General features: G+C 43.0%; 2 protein-coding genes across 5 annotated transcripts in view; one reads left to right on the top strand and one right to left on the bottom strand.

The window, feature by feature from the left end:
- TEX264 (testis expressed 264, ER-phagy receptor) overlaps positions 1-23,761 on the bottom strand; it is a 148,790-nt gene extending 125,029 nt beyond the window's left edge. Inside the window, exons 1-4 of one of the 4 annotated variants that reach the window (XM_081900371.1) lie at positions 23,648-23,757; positions 18,417-18,493; positions 15,978-16,266; positions 3,363-3,425 (exon numbers count right to left, since the gene is read on the bottom strand). In XM_081900371.1, coding sequence (XP_081756497.1) covers positions 3,363-3,425; positions 15,978-16,235 — 321 coding nt within the window. In that variant the 5' untranslated portion in view covers positions 16,236-16,266; positions 18,417-18,493; positions 23,648-23,757. Of the gene's footprint in view, positions 1-3,362; positions 3,426-15,977; positions 16,267-18,416; positions 18,494-20,553; positions 20,744-23,353; positions 23,434-23,647 lie in introns of those variants that run through there. The other 3 variants (XM_081900373.1, XM_081900372.1, XM_081900374.1) reach the window with 3 other exon arrangements.
- A 100-nt stretch (positions 23,762-23,861) lies between these two features.
- Positions 23,862-25,188, top strand: part of LOC309363806 (semaphorin-3D-like) — a 48,733-nt gene continuing 47,406 nt past the window's right edge. Inside the window, exon 1 of the mRNA XM_081900269.1 lies at positions 23,862-24,193. The gene's annotated coding sequence lies outside the window, so the exon portion shown is untranslated. The remainder of the gene's footprint in view (positions 24,194-25,188) is intronic.

Raw genomic sequence — 25,188 nt, 5'->3', positions numbered from 1 at the left:
GCTACCCTGAAACTCTCACATGCTTTGGCTCAATTGTGCCCAACTAACCTAAAAGCTACTCAGAGCTAATCACAGGGCCACATCAACTCTCCAAGTACAGCTGACAAGATCAAATTTGCACATCACATCCTGCTGCATGCGGCTTGGTTTCTTGTCTTTTACTGGGAATAGAACCTGCAATTTGCCACAAGCCTGCTTACTTGGGGTTAGTAACAAACTGCACTTGAACAAGCACCCAAGTGCATTCTACAGAGGTGGGTTTAGAGGAGCGCAATTAGTTCGGTTCAATTGGGCACAGAACCTTGGGGTGCCAAATTTTGGCATTGCACAGGGCACCGCTGAGATGTGAGACCCCAAGGTCCGCCACTGCATTCTAGAGCAGTCAAGAAGTGTTTATGTGTGTCCTACTATATGAAACCACACTGAAGTAGAACTTGGGAGAAGTCAGGTAACAATGGTGCTTTGGGAGGCTAGAAAGGAGAGGAGAAAGATACTGAGGGCACCACCAGATTATAACAATTTTGGGATGAGATTTAATCACGTAAAAGCAAATTCAGAATGCACAATTGATTGGGAGGTGTTGCATTACAAACCACCCCTCCCCACAAGATGGGGCTTTTTGCAATAAGGAGAGTAACAAGAAAATACATTGGAAAGTGTGGGGTGGCACTTGCTTTAACACGGCATGATCAAACCTCCCCTTTCCACCGCCAAACAAATCAGAATAAATGCTCATTAAATAGCCAATGTCATCTACAGTAATCTCCCTACAAACAAATCAGGGTGAATGCTCAATAAATAGGTCATCTGGAAGAGCCTTGGGACAATGGGATGTTTGTTAGGGACAAGATATTGTCCTCATTCCCGGAGGGTCACAATGTTCCTTTTTAACTTCCTGGCACACCCTCTGCTTTATCTGTTCTAATTTATAAGAGATGAAGTAAATTCAAACCACCTCCTCAGTTGTATCATTTACACTCAAATGAGGATGTTTTCTCCTCTAGACTGCTCAGTGCTGGGGTAAGACTCCCCACTGTGGGCATAAAGCTGCCCAGTGTTGGGATAATAATGCTGAAAAGGCTCAATATACAGCTGACCTTATTGTTTTAATAATATTTTTATTTTTAACCAGAAAACAATACATTAATTATAGAAATGTTAAGTGTTATCTTGTGCAAATTATTCCATACTTAGGGCTTTTTATATAATGTTCCTCATTTGCTTTGCTTTGCTTTTCAGATGGCGGAACTAAGAAGTCTGTGGTGGTTTTGAAATCCATCATTTATCCCTTTCAGGAAAATGGAGCAATACATGTCTGCACATACAATAATATAAGAATTATATTTCATCACACTGTAATTTGCTTGGCCACAGACAGGTAGCATTGAAAACTACAGCATCATGAGAAGTAGTGGGTGGGTGGCCCAGGCAAGCCACAGAAGAACAGTCAGAACAAGCTGCAGCTGCCACCTCCGTTTTGCTGGCTCCTCTGCCTGCCAAACCCTACCTCCGGGATCCAGATCCACAGGCTGGCTGGTGTCACTACCGGCCACCATTGTTCTCCCTGGACAGCTTGAGAATTCACTACTTCTGCTACCGCCCAACCAATTATGACTAAAGGTTGGTCTGGCAGGAGCAGCAGCTCAGGAATAAGCAAGGCGACTAGAGCTGGCACCAACTGGCTGGATAATCTGCTGCTGCAAATGCCACTCACAAGGCTGGCCAGCAGTCACTTGATGTTGGATATGGGTACAAGCATACATGCAACTTCCTGCATAGATATTAACTGCTTTTTGGCACATTTCAGCATGAAGAAGCCCTGTTATAACGCAGGATGCTTTCCTCTAGGTTCCTATGGTCATTTGGATTGCTGTGAATACCTGCAGGTAACAGATACCATACTGGCCTGAATATAAGCCTCACTTTTTCCCCCAATTCCGACTGTGAAAAGTTAAAGTGTGGTTTATAAGCCAGGAGCGTGGGGCAAACAACGCCAGGAGAACGGCAAAAGTGGTGGCCACCCCATGCGTAGTCCCCTGTCCTCTCCCCCAAGGCCAGAAAGGGAGGGAGAGAAGAAGGGGCAAGGTTGGCGGCAATGCAGCACAGCCCCCACCCCAGTATGTAGCCAGGAGCAGCGAGGAATGGAGTGGCTTATATTTGGGTATTATTTTTTTTTCTTTCCCCTCCCTCCAATTTTAAAGGTGCAGCTTATATTCGGGCCAATATGGTATACCTGTCTAGCACCAGGCATGCAGCATACCTCTCCTAGCATTTCAAAGAGGGCAGTAAAAGTAATTCACCCCAAATTTAGAGAAGCTAAAATACTGTATTTTCTTAGGACACACGGAGTTAGTGATTAAATTCAGTCTCATGATTTTGAAGTATGTATAATGGACACTATTTTAGTAATCATTAGGATTTCCAGCGCATTTTACATTTTATGAAATGCCTTGTTGCCAGCCCGTAGAATAAATGAAGAACTAACATGCCAGCAGGGCACTCATTGTCCTGCCAGCTACTCAGGTTTCCCTTAAAGCTGACAGCTGGAGGAAGGTGGGTGGCAGCTCTGCCAGCAGTTTCCAGTAGCCTTTCCAGTTGCTGTTTAAAACTCTGAAAGAAGCTGATTGGTGGCAGAGAAGGTGAGGCAGTGCCTCCTAGAAGCCTAGCCAAGTCTGAGCTGGTCACTAAACTGGAAAAAGTCAGATCGGAATGGAATCAATTCACTTTCAAACCTGATAGCATTGCTTCAAATCTCCCTGAAAAGTTGCCAGAGAGGCACATGAACAAGGAGGAAGGGAAGAAAGCACCTAAAAGTCACTACAGTTTGTCCCTTCAGACAAATCCATTAAGCAGCACCAAGGGGTGGGGGGAGAGAGATTAAGGGAGCTCTACCTCTCATTCAGTACAAGGGATAAAATTCCAGTTGATAGCATTGTTGAAGCTACAGCACTGATGGCAAGGAACACCACTCAATATCAGAGCACATGTTTTGCCTGCTGATAGCCACCGATAGCCTTATTCTCCAAGAGTTTGTCTAATTCCCCTTTTAAGCCATCCAAATTGGTGAGCATTGCTTTCTCTTATGGGAGCAAATTCCATAATGTATGTGCTCTGTATCATGGGCATAGCTAGGGGGGAGGGCAGCTGCCCCCCCCATAAAACCTGGCTATGCCCATGCTATGTATAGTAGTACTTTTCTTTTGTCTGTCCTGAATTTTCCAACATTCAGCTTCATTGGATGTCTCCAAGTTCTGAGTAAGGGATAAAAAAAATTCTCTCTCCATTTTTCTCTCCAACGTGTAAATTTTATATACTTCTATAATGTTCTCTCTTACTTCTTTCCAAACTACCTCTTTACTTACAAGAGGTCCAGAGGTGGCTGTCAGCCTCCTCCTGACTCTCACTGTTGCCTTTGTAGAACTCATCTGTGAAATAGATGGAAGAAAAAACAGAATTAATTAGTTCTTCCAACCATTTGCTCCAGCCCCTTCTACTGATGGCCTCCCTCCCTCCCAGTCCCAATTGACACCAGTCTCCACTGCCCTGGATTCTCCAGGTAGCAGGGCTGGGAAAGGTCTCTGCCCAAGACATTAAAGAAATGTTGCCAGACAGTTTACACAGTACTAAATGGATGGATGCTATAACTCAGTATAAGGCAGCTTCATATGTTATAAACGAAGCAGATCAGTTTTTTATGGCAGACCACTGGGAGCTCCTTGTAAGCTCCATATAGTAAGTATGGGATGCAAGTGGTGCTGTGGTCTAAACCTCAGAGCCTCTTGGGCTTTCTGCCAACCTAGCAATTCAAAAGCACACCAATGCAAGTAAATAAATAGGTACTGCTGCAGCGGAAAAGTAAACAGCATTTCTGTGTGCTCTGGCTTCCGTCATGGTGTTTCATTATGGCAGAAGCGGTTTAGTCATGCTGGCCACATGACCCGGAATGCTGTCTGTGGACAAATGCTGGCTCCCTCGGCCTGAAGTGAGATGAGCGCCGCACCCCATAGTCACCCTTGACTGGACTAACCGTCCAAGGGTTCTTTACCTTGTAAGCACCTCTGAACTTTCCAAGGAAGAAAAGGATTAGCATGATAAATAAATTTTGTAATGGCTTTAGATACACAAATACAACAAACAACAAATAATAACCTAAATAAACTCATTCTGTGGGACAAAATGCAAAACAAATTTAGTTAAATCAACAAACTTGTGGTTCTCAGGCAGGCACTTAACCAAACACTGAGCATACACAGATGGGCTCAGCTTCAGCATGATGAGGAGCTTTTGCCACAATGGGCAACAGGTTCTTACATTGCAGGGGGTTGGACTAGACCTTGTGGTTCTTTCCAACTCTACAAATCTACGATTCTATGTGTCACCTTCAGACCATACCCTAGTTCAGGTAGTAAACCTCTGGCATGAGTCCCAGCTCAGCCCACAAAGCTGTTTCCCTCAAACCACACACCCCTGCCCTACACCTGACATCAGGTGAGGGACAGGTAGAGATGCAGCTGCTAATGCAAAATTGGGAGCCTGAAAGTATGCTGCCAATTGTGCACTGGCAAGGGAGGCTTGTTGTCACTTCCAGTAAGCTGACTGGCAGTGAGAGCAAGCCAGCTGGGATTGGTTACCAAGTTCTGTATGGGACACTCATTGGTGCAGCTGACCCCTGCAGAAAGCAGAGCCTGAAGTAAGTGCTGGTCAGCTTGATTGGTGATGGTAACTTCAAGCTTGGATTGTTTTTTCTTGAAAAATAAGTGCTGGTGTCCTAGTGACATCAGGTAATTGACAGGTCAGTGGCTTTGCAAAGCCACAGCTGTGTTGACAACACCAACTTGCAAATGCTTTAAAAGTAGCGGTTAAAGGGTATTTCTCTTAAAGAACTTAGATCTAGAATTGGAAATCATACATTCCAGGGTTGTAAAGACTGCAGAGAGAATTATTGGGTGCACTCTTCCCACCTTAGATCAAATCTATGCTGCCAGGTGCCATAAGAAAGCGGCAGAGATAGCACATGATAGCACACCCCGGAAATCATCTCTTTCAGCTTCTGCCTTCTGGAAAAAGGTATAGGGTTATAAAGGCCAGGACTAGCCGCCTGTGAAACAGCTAATGCAATTCTGGTTCTAAACGCAGCATAAGGGGTCTCTGTAGTATAGTGTATGTTAAAATGGGGTTTTAGAGTTTTTAGGGGTTTTTGAATGTTTTATGTAGTTTTGTGGTAGTTTTATGTAGTTTTTCAATTTCATTGTTCCGCAAGGGACAATGACAATAAAGATATTGTAATCGTAATCGTAATTTTTTCTAGAAAAAGAGGTGCCGGACCTCACCGTGAATGCCTGAGAGGTGCTAGAACTGAGTTCTGATGAGTTCCCAGCTGAAAAAAAGGCCTGACTTTGAGTACCTATAAGATGCTCAACGGCATTTCTGTATACTGCTCTGGTTCGCCAGGAGTGGCTTAGTCATTCTGGCCACATGACCAGGAAGCTATTCTGCAGACAAACTCTGGCTCCCTCGGCCTATAGAGCAAGATGAGCGCCGCAACCCCAGAGTTGTCCGTGACTGGACCTAACCGTCAGGGGTACCTTTACCTTTAAGACACTTTATTAATTTAGGTCCATGTGGCCAATCTTGCTTTTTTATAATGTCTGATGCACATTCCTGCAACTATCATTACGCTATGGAAAGACCTATGAGTAGCTCATGGCCACCACTGAACCATAGGCTAGTTTGATTTACAGTAGCTAATTTTAGATGCTCTAAATGTGGTTGCATTAAAAAAAATATTTTCTCACCTTGGGCAACTAATTTGCCTTGTAGGGCAGCTGTAGTAACTCTACAGCTTTAATGTATTTAAATGTTTAAATGTATTTTTAATATTTTGTTGGAAGCTGCCCAGAGTGGCTGGAGAAACCCAGCCAGATGGGTGGGGTATAAACAAATAAATTATTAATTATTATTATTATTATTATTATTGCCACAACCAAACACGTAAACACTCCCATCCCGCCCCGCCCCGCCCACAAATCGGGGTGTTACAGGCTACAAAGGTATAGGCCTTTTATAACTCCTTAGCAATGCTTCCATTAAACTTATTCTATGTAAGGTGCCATTTAAATGGTCTCCTATATTTAGGAGTTAAACTGCCTACCTCAGATCTCTTCTGCTTTACCAGATGCTGGAAACTAGTGGCACTAGGGATCTAGGAAGGCCACTAACTATGCACCAGTCGGAATATTTTCACCATCAGCTCTGCAATACAGCCACTGTCTCTAAAAAAGAGGTTGCCATTGGCACAAGGCTGCACTTGAGGTCTTTCCTGGTGCCCACAAAGCCTCTGAGCTCAGGGTGGTTATTTTTTCTACCTTGAAAATAACACAGAGCTGAAGGAAGAAGTTGAAAGTGACCCTTATCCTTCATGCCAATGTGCTGTTCTAGGCTCAGCTTAATTGTACTGGATCTGACTTCTGGCTGAAAAAAAAGCCCTGCTTTTATCCAAGATCCCTTGGAAAAGTAAAGCATGTATACACACAGTTTGTCTCTGTCTCGTAGGGGCAGGGGAAGAAAGAGAGAGAAGGTGGGGAGGCAGGGAAGGAGGGAACCAAAGGGGACAGTACCCACAGCACTAGCTCAAGAATCCAAATTTGCCCACAGGCTTTAAAAAGTTGGCAATCCCTGCTCTAAAACACTGCAGCTGGCTTTTTGCTAGCAGGGGGTCGATTGAAGGAACAGATAGTGGAGAAATCACATGGATAGTATCTACCAACATGCCATGCCTCTAGTATCTATGTTCCCCCCACTCCCTTCAATAAATAACCCTCATACAGCCATGGAATAACTTTTGAAGCAGTGCATACTCCTTTTCTGTTGTACTCACTATGCTCCTCCTATGCCAGCATTTGACAGCTGCACATATTTATATTTCTCTCTCTCGGCTTTAACAAAGCAATAGAAGAAGGAAATGGGTGTAGCATACAGCAAGAGAATGAAGTGGCAACAGTAGGGAGAATGAGGGGCAAACAGTGGTAAAATGTCCCACTCAGAACAATTGCTATTTTTCTATGCAAGCACATAAGCAGCATAATCAAGCCTATTAAGATTAGTTCATCTGTTGCCCCTGGACTCCACTCTCAGTTCCCATCACCATGCCTTCTATCTAGCTACTAGTCCAGGATCCTCTTTATCAATCTACAGGTGCCTCTGTGAGGTACCAATTGGAGCCATCTGTAAAAGCATCAATTATCTAGTTAGGAAACCAGCCTACAGAGGCAACACAATGCACCCATTCCCAGACACTGAGCAACTCTCAGCCCAGGCTTCCAGTAGATTGGGAAATCTACATATAAAGCCTTCTTAGATCAGAACACCACCACCCTTAGGTCATTCTCTGCAATCTGTTGTGGGCAGCCTAGATCTTCTGCACTCAAGTCTGCCTACGCCATGTCCCTGGCCATCAGCTTTGTTCTGCCTAGCTGTTCTTCGCTGCTAATGTGGACTGTCTCCTCATATATAAATCTGCTATAACCTTCACATCATGGCAACTGCCTGTCCCCTGAAACTAACACAGTAGAGGAATACATCAATCCAACCCAAAATATCACTTCAGACCTACAGCAGTTGGGAAACAGCCTAAAGATGCTGTTCCTAACATCAAATCAAACCACTATGCCTGAAGTTGAACTGTCAATTTTGCAGACTCCACATGGAGGCCAAAAAGAGGTGAACTTGTCCTAGACCAGGGGCAGGCAACCTAAGGCCCGGGGGCCGGATGCAGCCCAATTGTCTTCTCAATCCAGCCCACGGACGGGAATCAGAAAACACTCTGGGAATCAGAGTGTTTTTACATGAGTAGAATGTGTGCTTTTATTTAAAATGCATCTCTGGGTTATTTGTGGGGCATAGAAATTCGTTCATCCCACCCCCCAAAAAAATATAGTCCGGCCCACTACATGGTCTGAGGGACAGTGGACCAACCCACGGCTGAAAAAGGTTGCTGACCCCTGTCCTACACCCACCTGCATTGTCCCTGGCTAAGCTGGCATTTGAGCCCCTACTTCCAAGATTCAAAGCTGAATGCTATCTGCTGGAGCACTGCAGCTCAGGAGTCTTTGTATTTAGGTCTCTGTTTCTGTAAAAACAATACAACTCAAAAGAGGGGTGCAGTATTTTCTAGACAAAGCCAGAAATGCCCAGGCTCCTCTTAGAAGAACCTGCAGCTCTCCTTGCTGTCTACCGGAGCAATCCACCTGCAGGACAGGCTTGGAAACCTTAAACAAAAAGGGGGGCTTGCCCAGCAGCAGCCCTCCAAGACCCCAAAGCAGTCATCTTAATGTAGAAATTTGAAAGTTATTTCGCTGACTCTTGCAGTGGCTCCGCCCACATTCAGCAATTACTGGGAATGTGTGTGCTCATGTTTAGAAAAACGAAGCCCACAACACACTGGAACACAGATGTCTAATGATAGGTTTCGACTTGGTGATCTCAGGCTGTGGGGAGTCTCTTTCTTAACTTTCCTCCACCCCTCCCTTGCAAATTAGTCCAGGCAGTCTATTAAATCACTTTTTCCTAGCAAACCCTCTTAGACACATGTGCACGCATATACACAGGAAAGAGGCCGTCTCAGTCTTTCCAACCCCTTCCTTGTGCGAATCACAAATCATGTGATTTGGGAGGATTCTTTTTAAAAAATAAAAAAATTAAATAGAAGGTTTTTATACCAAGGCTTCTCCCGCAGAGTCAAAAGCTTTTGATTTCTTTAGTTTGCAGGGCAAACTTTCTTCCCTTCATTCCCAACAAGACAGGATATCGGTCAGTTATTCTGCTGGAGCAATGCAAAGCAACCAGAGGAGAAACTGACAAGAGGCCTTTTGGCTCAAGCTTTCCATAGCTGGAGAAGTAGAGCCTGACAAGCGTTACTCAGTCTAGCTTGGCTTGCCACATCCGTTGGCTGCAGGAGTTGTGGTGCTAGGCTTCAGTTAAAGCATTCCAGGGTGACTGCATAAAAGCCAAGGTCTACTGGAAATAAACTCTGCCAAGCATTTAGGACCTTCAGCAGCAGCCTGGGAGGCAGGCAGTTTTATTTGCTTCCCCCAGCTCACTGTGGCACAGACATATGTCAATGAGTCTACACTGAGTAAAAACTAGTTGAAACCACCTGAAGTATTTGGGTGGCTTCTTCATTACCCAAAATCCCAAATTCTCTGCCAAAGGAGAACAATAATGCCCCAGTTTGTAAGACTGTGATGAAAATACATTGGAAAAGGACTGCAAATATTGTCCTTTGCCGGCCAGTACTTGATGTTTGAACTGAAGCTGGAAGACCGACACCCAAATTCCCTGGATACGTCACTGCCCAACATATAACATGGAACTAACTCCCACTGAAGACTGTTTTGAAAATGAATGTGATGCGGAAATGCTGCCAACCAGCCTGAGACTTGGAGACAGGGTGAGCTATAATAATAAACCGGAAGTCTGTTACCCAGTGGAAAACCTAGAACAGGACTATTTTACCTACTGACTAATGTGAATCATCCCCACTTTGTTGTCATTTTCAGGAGAAAGCAAAAGAGGAAGACCTTTGTCTGCAGTGCAAAGGACTCGGCGCAGTCCTGTCCTTGGGGACACTGTCCCATCTGCTTTGCAAATCTACAGAAATAGCAACAGTTGAGCACAGCTGTTCTTTATACCATAAAACCATCTTGGGAGCTCAAGTCTCTAGAAGTAAGTGAAGAACTCTTGCCCACCCACCAGGACAAGAGATCTCAAAGTATACCCATGATTAAACAAAATCAAGAGGGCATCCCTATATAGTACAGTTTTATACCAGTTTAACTGTCATGGCTTCCGCCCTCTCTCCAAAATCCTGCAAATTGATGCTTGATGAGGGTGCTGAGAATGATCTTTTGGATGGCCTTAACCCTCTTCTCCACACAGATTCCTGGAGACACACACATTGGCTCAGTGTGCACACAATACTAAGCCAAATCACAGCATAGCGCAAGTGCATAAGCAAGCAAATTTCCAGGAAGTAGATCACAGCCACTTCGCCCTACTCCAGTCCTGCTGCTCTTGACAACACACTAAGACAAACCACGGCTTAGCTCAAAGTAGAAGAACTGGAAGAGGAACATGGAGGAACATCTTCTCTCCAGGAATCCACATGTCCACACACTAAAGCCATGCTTTATCTTGGGATGTACAAACAGGGTCATTTTTTGTTAAAGCTAGTTTAAGAATGAGAAGACATACCCTAGGTCAGCCTTCCACAGCCTGGTACCCTTCAGATACTGCAAGCGCCTGTCAGTATCACCAATGGTCAGGAATTATGGGAATTTGAGTCAAGATCTGGAGAGCACCAGGCTGGTGAAAGGCAGATCTAGAGGATGCCAAAGAATGCTCACAGACTCCAATAATAGGATAACTTTATGGCCCTATAGCTTCATTTATGCATCCAAGACTAGCTTAGAAAGATTGCATCCCTCACCATGCAGGGAAACATATTGAAAGAAAAAATACCTCCGAATATACGGTAAACATTTTACAAACTGTGAGCAAGCCATTTTTCAAATATTTGGAGAGGTTCAGGGAAGCAAACAGAGCTGTTTCTGGTGGGGTCTGTCCATCCATCAAGTGAGACTGATATAAGCAGGAAATAATTTGTGTACTCCTTAACCAGACTGACAAAAGCAGAGGTTACCCAACACTTGGCACCATGATGGAAATATTAGTCTGTCAAGACCAATTCAAATTTAGGTCCTCTCACATTTAGCAGCAGAAAAGAAAGAAAAGACACAGGAGCCTGATCTGGTAGTTTTCCACTTATCTGCCAATACAACATACACTGATTCAGGGATATCTAGGACTCAGCAGAAAAATCTCTCTACCAGCAGTCATAATGACTGCAAAGCTCACGCACTGCTAAATTAGAACACTGGATGGAAAACATCAGTAGTAGAGTGAGTATCAACACTAATAGCTGCAGAACACTATACCTGTAGGAATGCTGATAAAACTATTTAACATAACTTTTGTAAACAGACAGGAACAGTAACTTAGTCATGTATGTGAAATCCTAAGAAATTTTGGAGGTTGCTCCAAACCACAGAAAGATGAGTGTGTTTTTTAAAAAAATGAAAGGAATTTTGCAGACACGGCTATAACAAATCTTTTATTATCTCAATGATGAAAATGAAACCCTGGAAATCAGCAACTCTGCAAAAGATTCCAGATATATATTCAGACCTATTTTTTGTTTTATTTGTATACTATATGGTTTATGAATCTAACATGTAGTTAACAGTATTTGCTCTTGATTGCATTCCTACAATGAACATGTTTTTTGCTTTCTGCATTCTCAAAACTATATAACATGGTGTACCTGCAAAAAGCCAATGTAATTAACAATGTTTCCAGAGAACTGCCTATACTGCAGTGTGTATTTATGTGGCACGAGTAGTCCAGGTCATTATGAAAATGATGACCGCTCCCCGCTTAAAACGGGGGGCGCCCTTTGCGTGGACGCGTGCAGCCCCTAGATCTGGAGCGGCTCCAACAGCATAGGCTAGGCTTTGCCTTCCCTCAGGTGGGATACCTGGAGGTCTCCGCCTACCTCAGTCAGTTGTCCAATCCCACCTGGGGGAAGAGTTGCCAAGGAGACCAGGCCAGGTAGGGGAGGGATTACCTGCCCACACAAAGGAGGGAGGATCTTACCTGGGAATTCTCACTTGGCTCCAACTTTGTACCTGCAACCTCACTTCCCTCCTGCTATTGCTTAAAAACCAGCTATGGTCATTCCAACACTTGTTCTGGCCCTCCCCATCAGATGAAGAACTTGAACTCATAACTCCAGCTCTGCCAAATGCTTTAATTCTTAAATCAGATTGGGGCATGAGGTCCAGAGGATGGAAACATGGTAACAGACCTATTCTGTGGTGGCTCCCTACTTGTGGAATGCTTTCCCTAGAGGCTCACTTGGTGCCTTCATTACATATTTAGGCACCAGGTAAAAACATTTTCCTTTAACTAGACCTTTGGCTGATTAATGTTCTATGTCCTTTTAATTGTGCTTGTGGGAGGAGGGTTTATTAGTTTCTTGTTCTTGTTTTTATTATGCATTTTGTGTTCTCACAGCGGGTGGTGCTGCGGTCTAAACCACTGAGCCTAGGGCTTGGCAATCATAAGGTCGGCGGTTCGAATCCACAGGATGGGGTGAGCTCCTGTTGCTTGGTCCCAGCTCCTGCCCACCTAGCAGTTCGAAAGCACATCAAAATTCAAGTAGATAAATAGGTACCGCTTCGGCAGGAAGGTAAACGGTGTTTCCGTGTGCTGCTCTGGTTCACCAGAAGCAGCTTAGTCATGCTGGCCATATGACCCAGAAGCTGTCTGCAGACAAACGCCGGCTCCCTCAGCCTATAGAGCAAGATGAGCGCTGCAACCTCAGAGTTGTCCGTGACTGGACTTAATGATCAGGGGTCCCTTTACCTTTACCTAATTGTATTTTTATGTTGTGAACCACCCCACTATCTTTGGATAATAAATAAATAATAATACCTATCTGCTTAAAGGAGCTTGAAACAAAATTGGCTTGCAGACACTTTAAGCTACATATGCAGACTCTTCTGCATTGGTGTGACAACAGATGAACACTGGCAGATGACAGCAACACAGCTGAGATATTGAAGGCAGGTAACTTCATTTTTTGACCACAGCTACCACAAAACTTACCGAATAACTAGAATGAGCAGATTACAAATTACAAATAATAATCCCTTATCACAAGGCCAAATCCCAAAAAAATTCCTCTGCCTCTATAAATGCTTTCAGGATAATACCTCAGCTTCAAAAATACACTGATGGTAGTGCCCAGTTAGAAGAGGCAGAAATTCAAATTTATATCATTTTAGCAACAATGGACCAGTCAAACCTGCTGCATTTGCAAAATAACCTCTAGTGGTGGAAGGAGGGAGGAAGAGTGCACAGGGTCTGGAAAAGAAGAGCAAAGACCACGTGCAAGAGAAACTAGTGCTGTCCCAATCAGCTACTGTCTTAAAAGTGTTTAGAAACTCTTTCCGTGCAAGTTTCAATCAAACATTGGTTGAAGATTAAGCATAATGGTCTTTTGCTTCCTGATTCCTTGACTTAACTATATTATTCCAGTAAGATAAAGAGATGCCAGAGATAGACACACACTTTTCGCAGCAGGCAGGACTAATCTCTCTCTCTCTGTAAGTCCTTTGTATTTACAATACAAACAATGTGGTTAGTATGGAAGGTTATTCACCTGCCTTTGCTGCCTCCCCGACTCTCTTCTATATACAGATTCTTTTTGCTAAATGCGTTTCACCTTCTACTCTTGTGCAAGGAATCAAAAATATCCACAGCTGAGATCACACTTGAAAATATCACCGAGAGATGGTCTCTGATAAAGAAGGCAGGAGCTGCAACAGAATACTGAGAACATTTATTTGAATGTTTTTGTTTAAAAGAAGGGAGATGTGCTACACTTAAGTGATGAAGTGATGAAGAAACCTTACATTTCAAGGGATCCTTCAAAGGCCTCCAATAAAGTTTTTGAAGATGTGCTAGAGAGATTTTAAACAGGTAACTATTGAAATAGCGGTAGTTTTATAAGGGCTATGGTATTTATACTGTTCCATTTATTTATTTATGAAAAGTGGGAGGACGAACACATGAATACATTTACAAAGTGACCCTATATAGGTCTACTCAAACCTACGTCTTATGGCGTTAGGTGAGTCTTTCTCTCAGGCAAGTAAGTACAGGGCTACAGCTTTAATTCATTAATTAAATATTGTAAACCCTAAGTTCAACCATGTCTCATCCTGTTCTGCCGGTATTTCAGTTTAGACACTGAAGACAGCATCTTCATTCCCCATGCATAATCTCTAGAAATGCCAAAGAGCTGCCATGTTCTCCTTCTGAGTGTTAGAATTATAAATAAAGTAAGTAACTAAGTACACCACACCACATCACACCAAAACCAACAGAGTAAAAGTCTTACTTTTGGGGGCTGCCACAATTATAGAATGCCCTCATCCTTGAACTATAATTGGCACCAACTTTGATGCATTTCTGGCACAATAGAAATCTCACTTATTCCAACAGAAGCAGCATAAATGTAACAGATTAAATCTCAGGCTAGGGTCTGGGAGATTCAAGTTCCCAGCCATGTATGCTGCCCTTTGGAAGAAAGGAGGCCTGAAAATAGCATTTTAAAAATTAAAAAAATATGAGCGGTTAATTGACTTGGCTAGATTTTCAAATGTTATTATTCCCGACTTCACTCTGGCATTATCTACTCCCTTTCAACATCATCATCATTCCTCCTCCTCCTCCTTGGTTTTAACTACTATAAGGTACCCTCTCTTGCATTGCTCTGTGATGAAGGGCAGCTTAAAAATTATTTTTAATCTGCAAGTACCAGAAAAAGGGTAGGAAAAGCCAGAAGCAGACATTTCAGCATCTGAAATTACTTCAGATGGAATGACCTCTTGCTCACAATGGAATAACCAAAACTGGTTCAGCTAATAATTACAGTACTATTACCTGGAAAATGTGCTACACTGACAACTCCTTTATTTGCTCAGCCCTGTGTCCTTAGATCAATGCACTAGCAGAAAAACTCAACTGGTAGCTTCTCTGGCATACGTGCTTCTTCAAAGCTGTTGATCAGAAAATTACACAGGCTGTGCTAGTGTAACAGGAAGTGCTTATGCCACAAACAAGCGCACAACCCTATTTTTCTGGCAACGTTGTGGTTGGTTTTGAAGTTTTTTGTTTGTTTTATAATCATGCTGTCAAAAGCCCAACTATAGCGGATTGTTTCAACAGATGAATCCAGGTTTAGATACATTTTTCCTCTGTAAAGACAATATGCAAAATAAAGAGTGCTCTTTAGGGGTGTATGCAAAGGTCTGTGTATCCCCAATGGGGCATTTGATTTTCCCTGCCATAGCAGCCACATACACTGCATTGCAAATGGCTGTTGAAACTCAGTCATTGTAAAAGTCTTCTAAAGAAAATTCAAGGCCCTGCTTGATACAATAGCTGTGCAATTTTCTGGATTGTGGCCAACATCAAAAGTCCGAAAAAAGAAGCACACACCCCCTACAAGAAAAAAAACCCTCTTATATAAAGGTCTGGATAGTGACATGCAAGCTCTGTATTTTACTAAAACTGCCTGTATTATGTTCTTTTATGACATCACCACTTCTCAGCACCTAGAGGACTAGGAAAATGAAATAAATACAGTAGTATTCAGCCACCCATGGGAATACCCACTCCAAGATAATGAACCAATAAGCTAAATTGCTACTGTCTATGGTAATATTAGCATTTAAACACAGTGAAATATATAGATATGTATATAATAGTTCGCCTCTCTGATACTTGAGCAGACCATCTCTCCTTAGCTGCTTTCAAAAGATTCTGCACCCTTTTCCAAGTATTTTCACTTTACACCTTCTTCTTGCAAGAGGTTTTGTGCTTTTCACACAACAGGCAGAAATTCAGCAGGTGCAATATTTCCTACCCACCAAAAAATAAAGAAGCATAAATATATTCAGATAAACACAATCTTCAACTATAAAACATACTGGTTTAAAAGCATAACCCCCAAGTACAAAAATATAAATAATTCACTATACACAGTAATTAATAAAAATACAAAGCATCACATCTGTTTACGGGATCATGTCTGGTATGTAAGTTACAGAATATACAGTATGATCATAAAGGTAAATCACTGCAAGTTTACCACAAGGCTACTCAACTCATCCATTTCATGAGTGTGCACATTATTATTCTTAAGTAAATTCCTATTCCTCATAGTGTACATTCCCAAAGTCTAAGATCTACTTCAGATCTAACATATCAGAAAATAGATTTTCCTGGTACTCAAGTAATGATTGTGTTAACAGTGATGCAAACAAGAAGCAGGTCTCCCTGAGACTTACCGTGTGAGGGTTGTCATAGTAGAGAGCAATGGAACACAGCCTTGGAGAGATGCTGCAGCTCTCCGTAAACAGCCTTCCAGAGTCACCATAAGGCCCCACCTGGAATTTATATGCCACAGTGATGCTGCCGAAGGGGGGCAAACCAGCACTCACAATCACTTCTGTGAAGAGCCCCGAATAAACAGCAAAGCCAAAGAGCGTCAACAGCAGAAGCGCAACCAGTGCAGCAAACAATCCAATGAGCAGCCAGTCTGCCATGATTCCAGGTGCCTCACACTGCAGGAATCAACTAAGGACAAGAGAGGAGGACAAAAATTAGGTAATCATAACGCAGATGGATATTTCCTAGAGTAACAGATAAGTTTAGGGAAAGTTTTCCCAATGACTCAGATCCACACTGCAGACCTTTGCATTTGCAAGGCAGTGTTGTAATGGTGTTGTTCATGTTTACAGATCGCTGCTGTACTGAAATTATCTGCCACTGCTGCTCAAGGGACACACTGCATAGAATAACATATTGTAAGTCACTTGTCTACAATGTACGCCTGTACTCCATGCAGCTGGGAAGCTCAATAAGGAGAATCTAAGTGATGTTTGAAATGCATATGTGCACCAATCCAGATGCCATAGGTCAGGTTTCCTCAACCTCGGCCCTCCAGATGTTTTTGGCCTACAACTCCCATGATCCCTAGCTAGCAGTACCAGTGGTCAGGGATGCTGGGAACTGTAGTCTCAAAACATCTGGAGGACTGAAGTTGAGGAAGCCTGGCACCAATCCAGATGGCCATGCACAGACAGTGGGTGTCCAATACATACACAATGTTTCTCTGACCCACAGAGTATTTCAAAAATACGTTTTTGGTCCCTTTCACTGAATCCCAGCTTTTATGTCAGAACTGCCTTGACCTTATCCAACATCACTGTTCATTCTTGGTCAGTGTGCAAAGTATCCAAAAATATTAGTATCCAAAAATATTAGAAATAATGTGACCATCATTAATATGATCGCTTAGTCAATGGGAATAAAATGGAAGACAAAACTTTCTTCCTACATTCCTCTGCAAAGTCAAAGATGGAGTGAGGGAGGAAGGTGAAGGAAAGGGTGCCAAAACTGGTTCAGCAACACTGAAGCCACTCTCACCAGAATAGTAAATGCATTGCACTGCTGGTTCATATGGCATGAACAGCTGCAGTAAAATGCAGTTGCTGAAAAAAAGGCAGCATAAAATCAATCTGAGGATTCCCAGAAAAAAGGTCAGAAGTAGTGATTATCAAGTGGAGGTGAGTGTTGTGTGCCTTGCAAGGGGGCAAAAACCAAGAATACCAGGCCAGGGGTGGGAGTGGGGGTAACATGGATTGACCCAAGTTGTTGTTTTTCCAAAATGGTCTTTATGAATCAGCTTTGATTTTTGAATTTAGATGTGGTCCTTTAACATAGAACCTACTTAGAAACAAATGAATTATACCTAAGCAACTGTTCATTCAGTTTGGCAATTAATAAAAACCACATCTTAGTATAAACTGCAATGTGATCAGGCTACTATCCACCCTAGTGAGATCAGCAGAGAGCAAGGACAACTGTGGAAAAGAAATCTGATTTGCCCTTGAAAAATGTCACAGTTAATTTTATACTAGCATTTATGATATCTTACTGGAAAAATATGTGCTGCCCAAATCTCTTCCCTTGGACTCAAATTCAAGCAGCTTGAGATACTTTCTTACAGCTCCTGCAATGAACTTATTTGCTTCCTCATGAACTTAGCATTTGCATTTCTAAAAAAGATCGTTTCCAGTCTCTATCATTTTTGTGGAAAGACTATTAGACAGTATAGTTACTTATACCACAAAGCCTGTGATGCAAAAACTATGATTATGTAAAATGTTGAAGACTTTGAACTGATGCAGACCCGGAGTGTATTCAATATTTGCTTTAGACTATCTAATTGTTACTGGAACACAACAGGCATCTGTTTGGTGATCCTGTCATTGTCTTTTAAACCAGTGGGTAATGGACCCTTGCTATGATGCGCCTCAGTATACTACTCTTTTTGTCTTTGTCCTTTCCTCTTCTCACTTAAAAGTTCCCATACTTGATAGCCTTAACATTTATTCAAAATGCTCCATGCACCAACATTATTAGTATTAATTGCATCCTTGTAGTTCACCAGATTTCCAGTATGGTTACCATTGCTCAGCAAACTGCCCCCTCCTATTTAAGTGCATTTAACAATAAGTGAATTTGACCAGCTGATTCTTAAGCTCAAAATTCATTTCTGTATCTTATTGAACCACAAAGCAGGACATTTGTGATAAAAAAAATTATCTATTTCTTGTTTAAGACACAGAAATAAAGCTGACACTTGTAAATCTCTTTTCAGGAACCATATAATTGGAATCAAAGCCCACAATTTCCTCAAGCGAGATGCACTTTGTACAAACCTGAGAATCAGCAGTATAGGCAGCCTAGCAATAGCTCATTGTCTCTCCCAGGGATCTTTGATCCAGGATTTGTGCCTCTGAAAAAGAAGAAAATAAAGTCTGATTGAAGTGACCTACAGTATTTCCCTAAATTGAAGTTTGGTAGGAGAGCACGATGGCCCGAAAACCTGCACTGCTTCCCCAATATGCACAAGGGGCACTGTGTCCAGAGTGGTTCCTAAACTGTAGATCCTTTGCAATGCTAACATAGAGAAGTGGAAAACAATTTTCAGGAGGCAAATTGGTGGATAGGCATTTAACTATTTCACTGCCCACCAATTATCTCCCACAAGTGTCTAGTCCTTGTTAAACCTCTTTCCCAACAAAGTTCCAAAACCCCAAGTAATTCCAACTTGAAGAAACGTTATATTAAATCCATGAATATTTCCATTGCAAGCACCATAAGATTTCATGATTTTCATTTAAACTCCCAACCCACCCCCACAGTGAAACTGTACATGGAGCCATGCACTCAAGTCCAAGGAACAGATCTGTACCAAGGCAGGCAGGCTTTGGAGCATTAGCATGAACCAGGGATGAGTAAGATGCAACTCCAAATGCCCATCTGTGTTCAGGCCTCTATCTTCAGTGCACTGCTTTTAGAAGAGTGCATATCTGAATACACCTCCCAACACTTATCCTGTTGAAACTAAATAACGTAGTGTGGACAGATGGAATCACATTTAGTTATACAGTCAAGCAGAGCCATAGCTACGGGGGCGGGGGGATGCTAGCCTTTTTTTTTTTTTGCCCTAGTTGAAGCCTCCAGAGGAGCGCCACTGAGGCTCCCAGTCTCTGTATGTGTGTGTACGCAAATGCGCTTCGGGGGTGCCAAACTGGGTATTAGACACGGGTGAAATAAAGCCGAGTTTCACGCCTGCAGCCAAGTTATAGACATGGTTCCATATCAAGCAAGTGACATGCACAGAAAAGACCATTTCCACACACACACCTCCTCAGATACAGCAGAGTAAGGAGCATGCAAAGAAAGAAATGGGAAAACAAGGGGAAATCTGCCCTGCCCTGCCTCTCCTTCTTCCTCCCAAGCAAACAAACAAAAAATGCCACATATGAGGCCCCACAATAGAACAAGAGTCCTCTGGATCAGACCAAGCGCTTATCTAGTCTAGCATCCTGTTCCCTACAACGACCAACCAGATGCCTCTGGAAAGATCAAGATCTGAACATTAAATGTAACAATAAAAAGGTAGCACAACTATAAACACAAGCTGTGATTTCCCCACCCTGGGTCTACCCATTTCATAGTGCAATTACAATAGTTGCAAGCGACACCGTCAAAGTAAGGCTGAAATCTTACATGTGTTATACACTCACTTCTCCACAAATACGCACAGAACTAATATGTATATATAACAAACTCATTTTCTTGTCTCTATCCAGTGGTTTCAGTAATTCAGAAACTTTTAATTCTGACAAGAAGTGAATGTGAAAATACTTAGCAACACTGAGGTTTTTGTTTTAACTTCTACATCAGTTTTTAAAAAGTTGTGACTTTTTTGCACTGTGTATTTCCTGCAAAAAGAAAATGAGCACACACTAAATTCTCTAGCATTCATAGCACAACTTTCTTTCAATAATTCCAGGAGGCTTACTTACACAGGGATCCTACAAGCAACCCCCACTTCTAGGCACCACCCAACCTTAAATCTGCTTAGCTTCACCAGGATTGCTCCATCAGACGCTTACATTTTAATTTCTATGATGTAAGCCACTGTGGGTTGTCTTTGACAAGAATGGCAGGATACCATTTTAAATAAGCAAGTAAATAAGTTTAGTTTAAAGACAGCATACCAGTAATTTGAGTTGCAGTTTAATTCCAATCTGATCCTGTTCTGTACAATTGTCACTGTTTAACTAGGAATAGGTTCTGCATTCCCTTTTAATGGTGATAACAACAGCCAGTTCATCTCGGTTTAAACCCACATAAATGGATTTTAACCCTTCATGCTTTTATTTCTAATTCAGGGTGAAAAACCTAAGACACTGATAATATATTCCCTAGAAAAACCTGAGACACTGATAATATATTCCCTAGATACAACATATTCTACACAAACAAGAGAGAGAGAAAACTTACTCTAGAGAACTGATATAATCAAGGCTCCTGAATTCAGCGTTGTATGAAAAGCAGAAAATATCACCAAGTATTTAAGTTCAGTTGCTATTGTTAGCTACTGGAAAATAAACCTGCTACACAATTACAGTACATTCATCCCTCTTCTCATAGAGCTGTTTGGTTTCTTCCAGCTGATCCTGTTTATTTCAGCTGTATTCTACTTCCTGGTTCATGTGTACCAGCTTGATGAGATCACAGTGCTCGTGCACGCTCATAAAGCCAGCATGCACTTTTACAACAATTCCTTAAAGAACTAGGAATGGTTTAAGCAAAACATTTGGAACAGGATTTATTTAGAAGCATGTATGTCTATGTGTCATCATTGTGCTATGGGGCAGCATGATCAAGAGCCCAAATATTTTTACCAGAGTCTTGCATGGAAAACTCAAACTCCACCTAGATGAACCATAATCCTCCATTTGTGACATCCATAGTGCTAATTGCCAAGACAGAAGCAGATTGCTACAACTGCAAATAAAGACTAAACAACCAGTCAAATGAACCTTTGGGACTAGTCCACAATGTAATCAAAACAGCAGTACTGGTTATAAACCAGGTTATTAGCACTTGTCCACCCGGTTTTCCTAGCGAGCATAAACAGGGATTTTCCATTCAAATGTGATCTGTGAAAGCCAATGCACCTTCCCAAGGCCCTAAACTACTGGATAAGAGGGGAGATGGAACAGCATTTAAATCATGTTACATCAGCTAAGAAGACAGGAGTGCCTGGCATGCTCTGGTCCATGGGGTCACGAAGAGTCGGACACGACTAATCGACTAAACAAAGTTACAGATAGATAGCCGTGTTGGTCTGCCATAGTCAAAACAAAAAAAATTCCTTCCAGTAGCACCTTAAAGACCAACTAAGTTAGTTCTTGGTATGAGCTTTCGTGTGCATGCACACTTCTTCAGATACACAGTGTGCATGCACACGAAAGCTCATACCAAGAACTAACTTAGTTGGTCTTTAAGGTGCTACTGGAAGGAAATTTTTTTGTTTCGACTAAACAAACAACATCAGCTAAAGATTTCCAGCCTCTTCCCAAGTATCAATCCCCCTCAACTGCCCAATCAGTGAGGATGGGAATACATTTCCGAGCACAATTCAAAGTGTTGGTGCTGACCTTTAAAGCTCTAAATGGCCTTGGCACAGTATACCTGAAAGTGCGTCTCCACCCCCATCGTTCTGCCCGGACACTGAGATCCAGCGCCAAGGGCCTTCTGGCAGTTGCCCTCACTGTGAGAAGTGAGGTTACAGGAAACCAGACAGAGGGCCTGCTCAGTAGTGGCACCCGCCCTGTGGAATGCCCTCCCATCAGATGTCAAAGAGATAAACAACTATATGACATTTAGAAAACATCTGAAGGCAGCCCTGTTTAGGAAAGTTTTTAATGACTGATGTTTTAATGTATTTTTAATCTTTGTTGGAAGCCGCCCAGAGTGGCTGGGGAAACCGAGCCAGATGGGCGGGTATAATAAATAAATAAATAAATAAATAAATAAAATCAATGGAGGCTCCCATCCTTGTCTTATAGCCAGGTGAAACACTCAGACTGTAAAGAAAAACTTTGAGCCCACATCCTTCCAAATAAAAGGTCCAGAATATGATGCAAGAAGCTGAAAAATATATTTAGTTTTAAAATGCTGAGAGAAGAAAAATCAGTTGTATTAATGATGGAGAGCAAATCTTGATTAAATTCAGAGGGATTTACTTCCAAGTAAACATGCTTAAGATTGGGACACATGGCTGCAATCCTATGCATACTTCCAAGTATCCAATCAAATAAAATATGAATTAATTAATGAAAATGCTAGGGTGGCAGTGAGGCAAGGATGTCAATTTCCTCACACACCCCAAGATTTGCTAGGTTTGCCATCTCTCTTTCAGTTGGGGGGGGGGGGGGTTCTTGTGCCTTAGCTGTGCAACAAGCAAAAACTTAGCACCAAAAGCTGTACCTGGGATGCAGAGGCACTGAAGGTTACCACTTAAACTGTATTGAAGTTGTACTTGTTACAGTTACTTTGCATTCTTCTTCTATGCTTTTAACCATCAAGGAATTGAGTTTCAAACCAGTTAGTGGGAGAAGAAAAAATGGGCAAACCTGAGAGCCTCATTTGCATGTTGTTTATTTCTTCCCTAGATTCCACTTTAAACAGAAATTAAAGGATTGTTTGGGCTGGTGCTTTTTGTTTGCTAAAGGAAACCCTCATCCTACAGTATGATCTACTCCCTTGAGAACAAGGCATATTACTAATATTTACTGGACCAAATGAACGCATGCAAAGCCTCCACTGGTCCAGGTGTGCTTCCCAAGATCTCTTATTATTGGGATCCAAACTATTTCCGTTTCCATTGCAATCCACCATATCCAGCTAGCGCCACATCCACATGGTTGCTTCCACTACTAATATATTCTAGCCGGTTTTGCATCTCCCCACTCCCCACCTTTCCAGATTACTTTTCCCGTTCAGAAACAGAAGCTGGCATGTGTTTGTTTGTATATGTGTAGCAGGTGTTAGTCATAGGGTTCGATAGGGAGCGCACTCTCTCCTCCACTGGGATCCACGCAAGACAATCTCCTCCACTAAGACACACGCTGTTCCAATGTCCTCCTATCTTCCATGGTGTCACTTGCCCCGCTCTCCACATCCATCTTCCTCATCAATCCACTGACTGGCAGCCTCCCCACCCCCAAAAAAAAACCCTTCTGTGCCAAGGATCAGCCCCTTCCACTCCTCATTCAAAGGTTTCCCCTCTCACTGCCCCCCACTCTTCCTCAGGATCTTCCAAGGGGCGTCAGCTAACATCGTAGGGATCCACTCTCGCGAATCCTCCTTCCCCCGCTCCGCCTCCCCCCAGCAGCAGCAATCCACTGCCGTCTATGCCACAGGAAACAGATTCCTTTGGGATCTCCTCCGGTTTTCGGCCCCCTCCTTTCTTACGCCTCCCCCCGCCCCCAGGATCCAGTGACCGGGATCTCCTCAGTTCCAACCACCACCTCCTCCCTGCGAGGCTCTCTCTGTTTCCCGCCCGCCCCCCCCCGCCCCAACTCACACAGCAGCAGAAAGAGCGGAGCCGGCGCTGGGGACTCAACTGGCAGCTCCCGCCTCAGTCACGGGCTGAGGCTAAACCTCGGGGGCGCGCCTGGCTCGGCGGTTGGGAGGCGCGTCCTCGCCCCAATCCGGGAGCGCGCCGCGCCGGGCTCAGCCCCGCGGGATGGGGTGGAGCTCGACGTCGGCGGGAAGCCGCTGCTGCCGCCAGTATGAGGGCAAGTGGCCTCAGCGCCACAGGGCGGGAAAGGGAAGCAGCCGCCGAGGAAGCGGCGGCGGCGGTTCAGGGTGGCTGAGAGAGCGCTTCCTCCGCCTGTTTTTATTAAAGGAGGTTGTTTTATAGCAGCCGCCTCACCGAGCACCTCGGCTGTACGTGAGGGGAAATGGGCCGCTGTCAAGTTGCCACTTTTATTTTTATTTTTTTACCTCACAGTCGCCCTTTACCTTTCAACCGCCTCAGACAGTAGGAAATTCAGCAGGTGTCGCCTTCCCACGTCTCTTCAGTTCTGCGCAAGGAAAAGCTTCGTTGGCTAATATGTCCTCCTCTCAGGTAGCTGTTAAAAGAAGAGTAGGGGAGCCCTGACTAAGGAAAAGGCAGCTTTAAGCCTCTGGAGTCGCAACACACATCCTCAATCCAATTCAGAATACAGTAGCTACCATTAAGTTTTGAGCCGGAGTCCTTGGCTTAACAAGCAGCAATTCAGCAGGTTCAGCTTTACCCATCCCTGCCACTCTGTTGAACAGTGCTGCTGCACCTGTAGGATTTCTGCTTGCCATGAGGCTCTTCAGGAACTTTGCCAGGAAAAGAAGGTTTAGGGCCTTGTAGCAGAAGATTGAACCTAGCAGATAGCAAACTAGTCTGGGGAGAAGAGAACAAGTACATTCAGGGTTGGTTCTCATGCCCAGGCAGTCTAGACACTGTGTCAGCCCTAGGCAATTGCTAATTTGTGTGCTTACATATTTGCAAATTTAAAACTGAATTGCTTGCCTAAACTAAAATAGCCTATCCAGTTGGAGAGTTTGCTTACAACTTGCCCTGATCCACAACTTTGGATCAGTGTCAGTTTCTTTTTTTTTATTTTATAATTTTTATTGAATGATTTTATGTTTCAAAAAACAATACAGCCATACAGTCAGTTTCTTAATTCACTTGGAAAATACCTAGCTCGTGACCTTGACAAAGCCCAATGATCATTAGAAATGAATATTAAGTACTGAGGAACACATCTTAGTGGAAAGAATTGTCTTGGGTGATAGATCCCAGAGAAGCACTGTGGGTTCCCAATAGAGAGGTGACAAGTTTTTTTGTGGGGAGGCACTTGTGCTTCTAAACAGAATAATTAATCTCAAATGATCTGGCTCTCCTAGGCAAATTAGTAACTATGAAACATGAGCTATTTGGATCCTCTAATCCAGCACTATCTACTCTGACCAGACATGGCTCTCTCAAGGCCTCATGTACACATTTTCCCTAATCCTACTATCTGAATTCCTTTTAACTAGAAACGCCAAAGAATGAACCTAGGATTTCTGGATAAAGAATGT

The sequence above is a fragment of the Podarcis melisellensis genome (genome assembly GCF_964234715.1).
Source record: "Podarcis melisellensis genome assembly, chromosome: 2".
NCBI classification, from domain to species: Eukaryota; Metazoa; Chordata; class Lepidosauria; order Squamata; family Lacertidae; genus Podarcis; species Podarcis melisellensis.
Note: the sequence above shows the minus strand (reverse complement) of the source record. Positions and strands in the feature narration are given on the sequence as shown.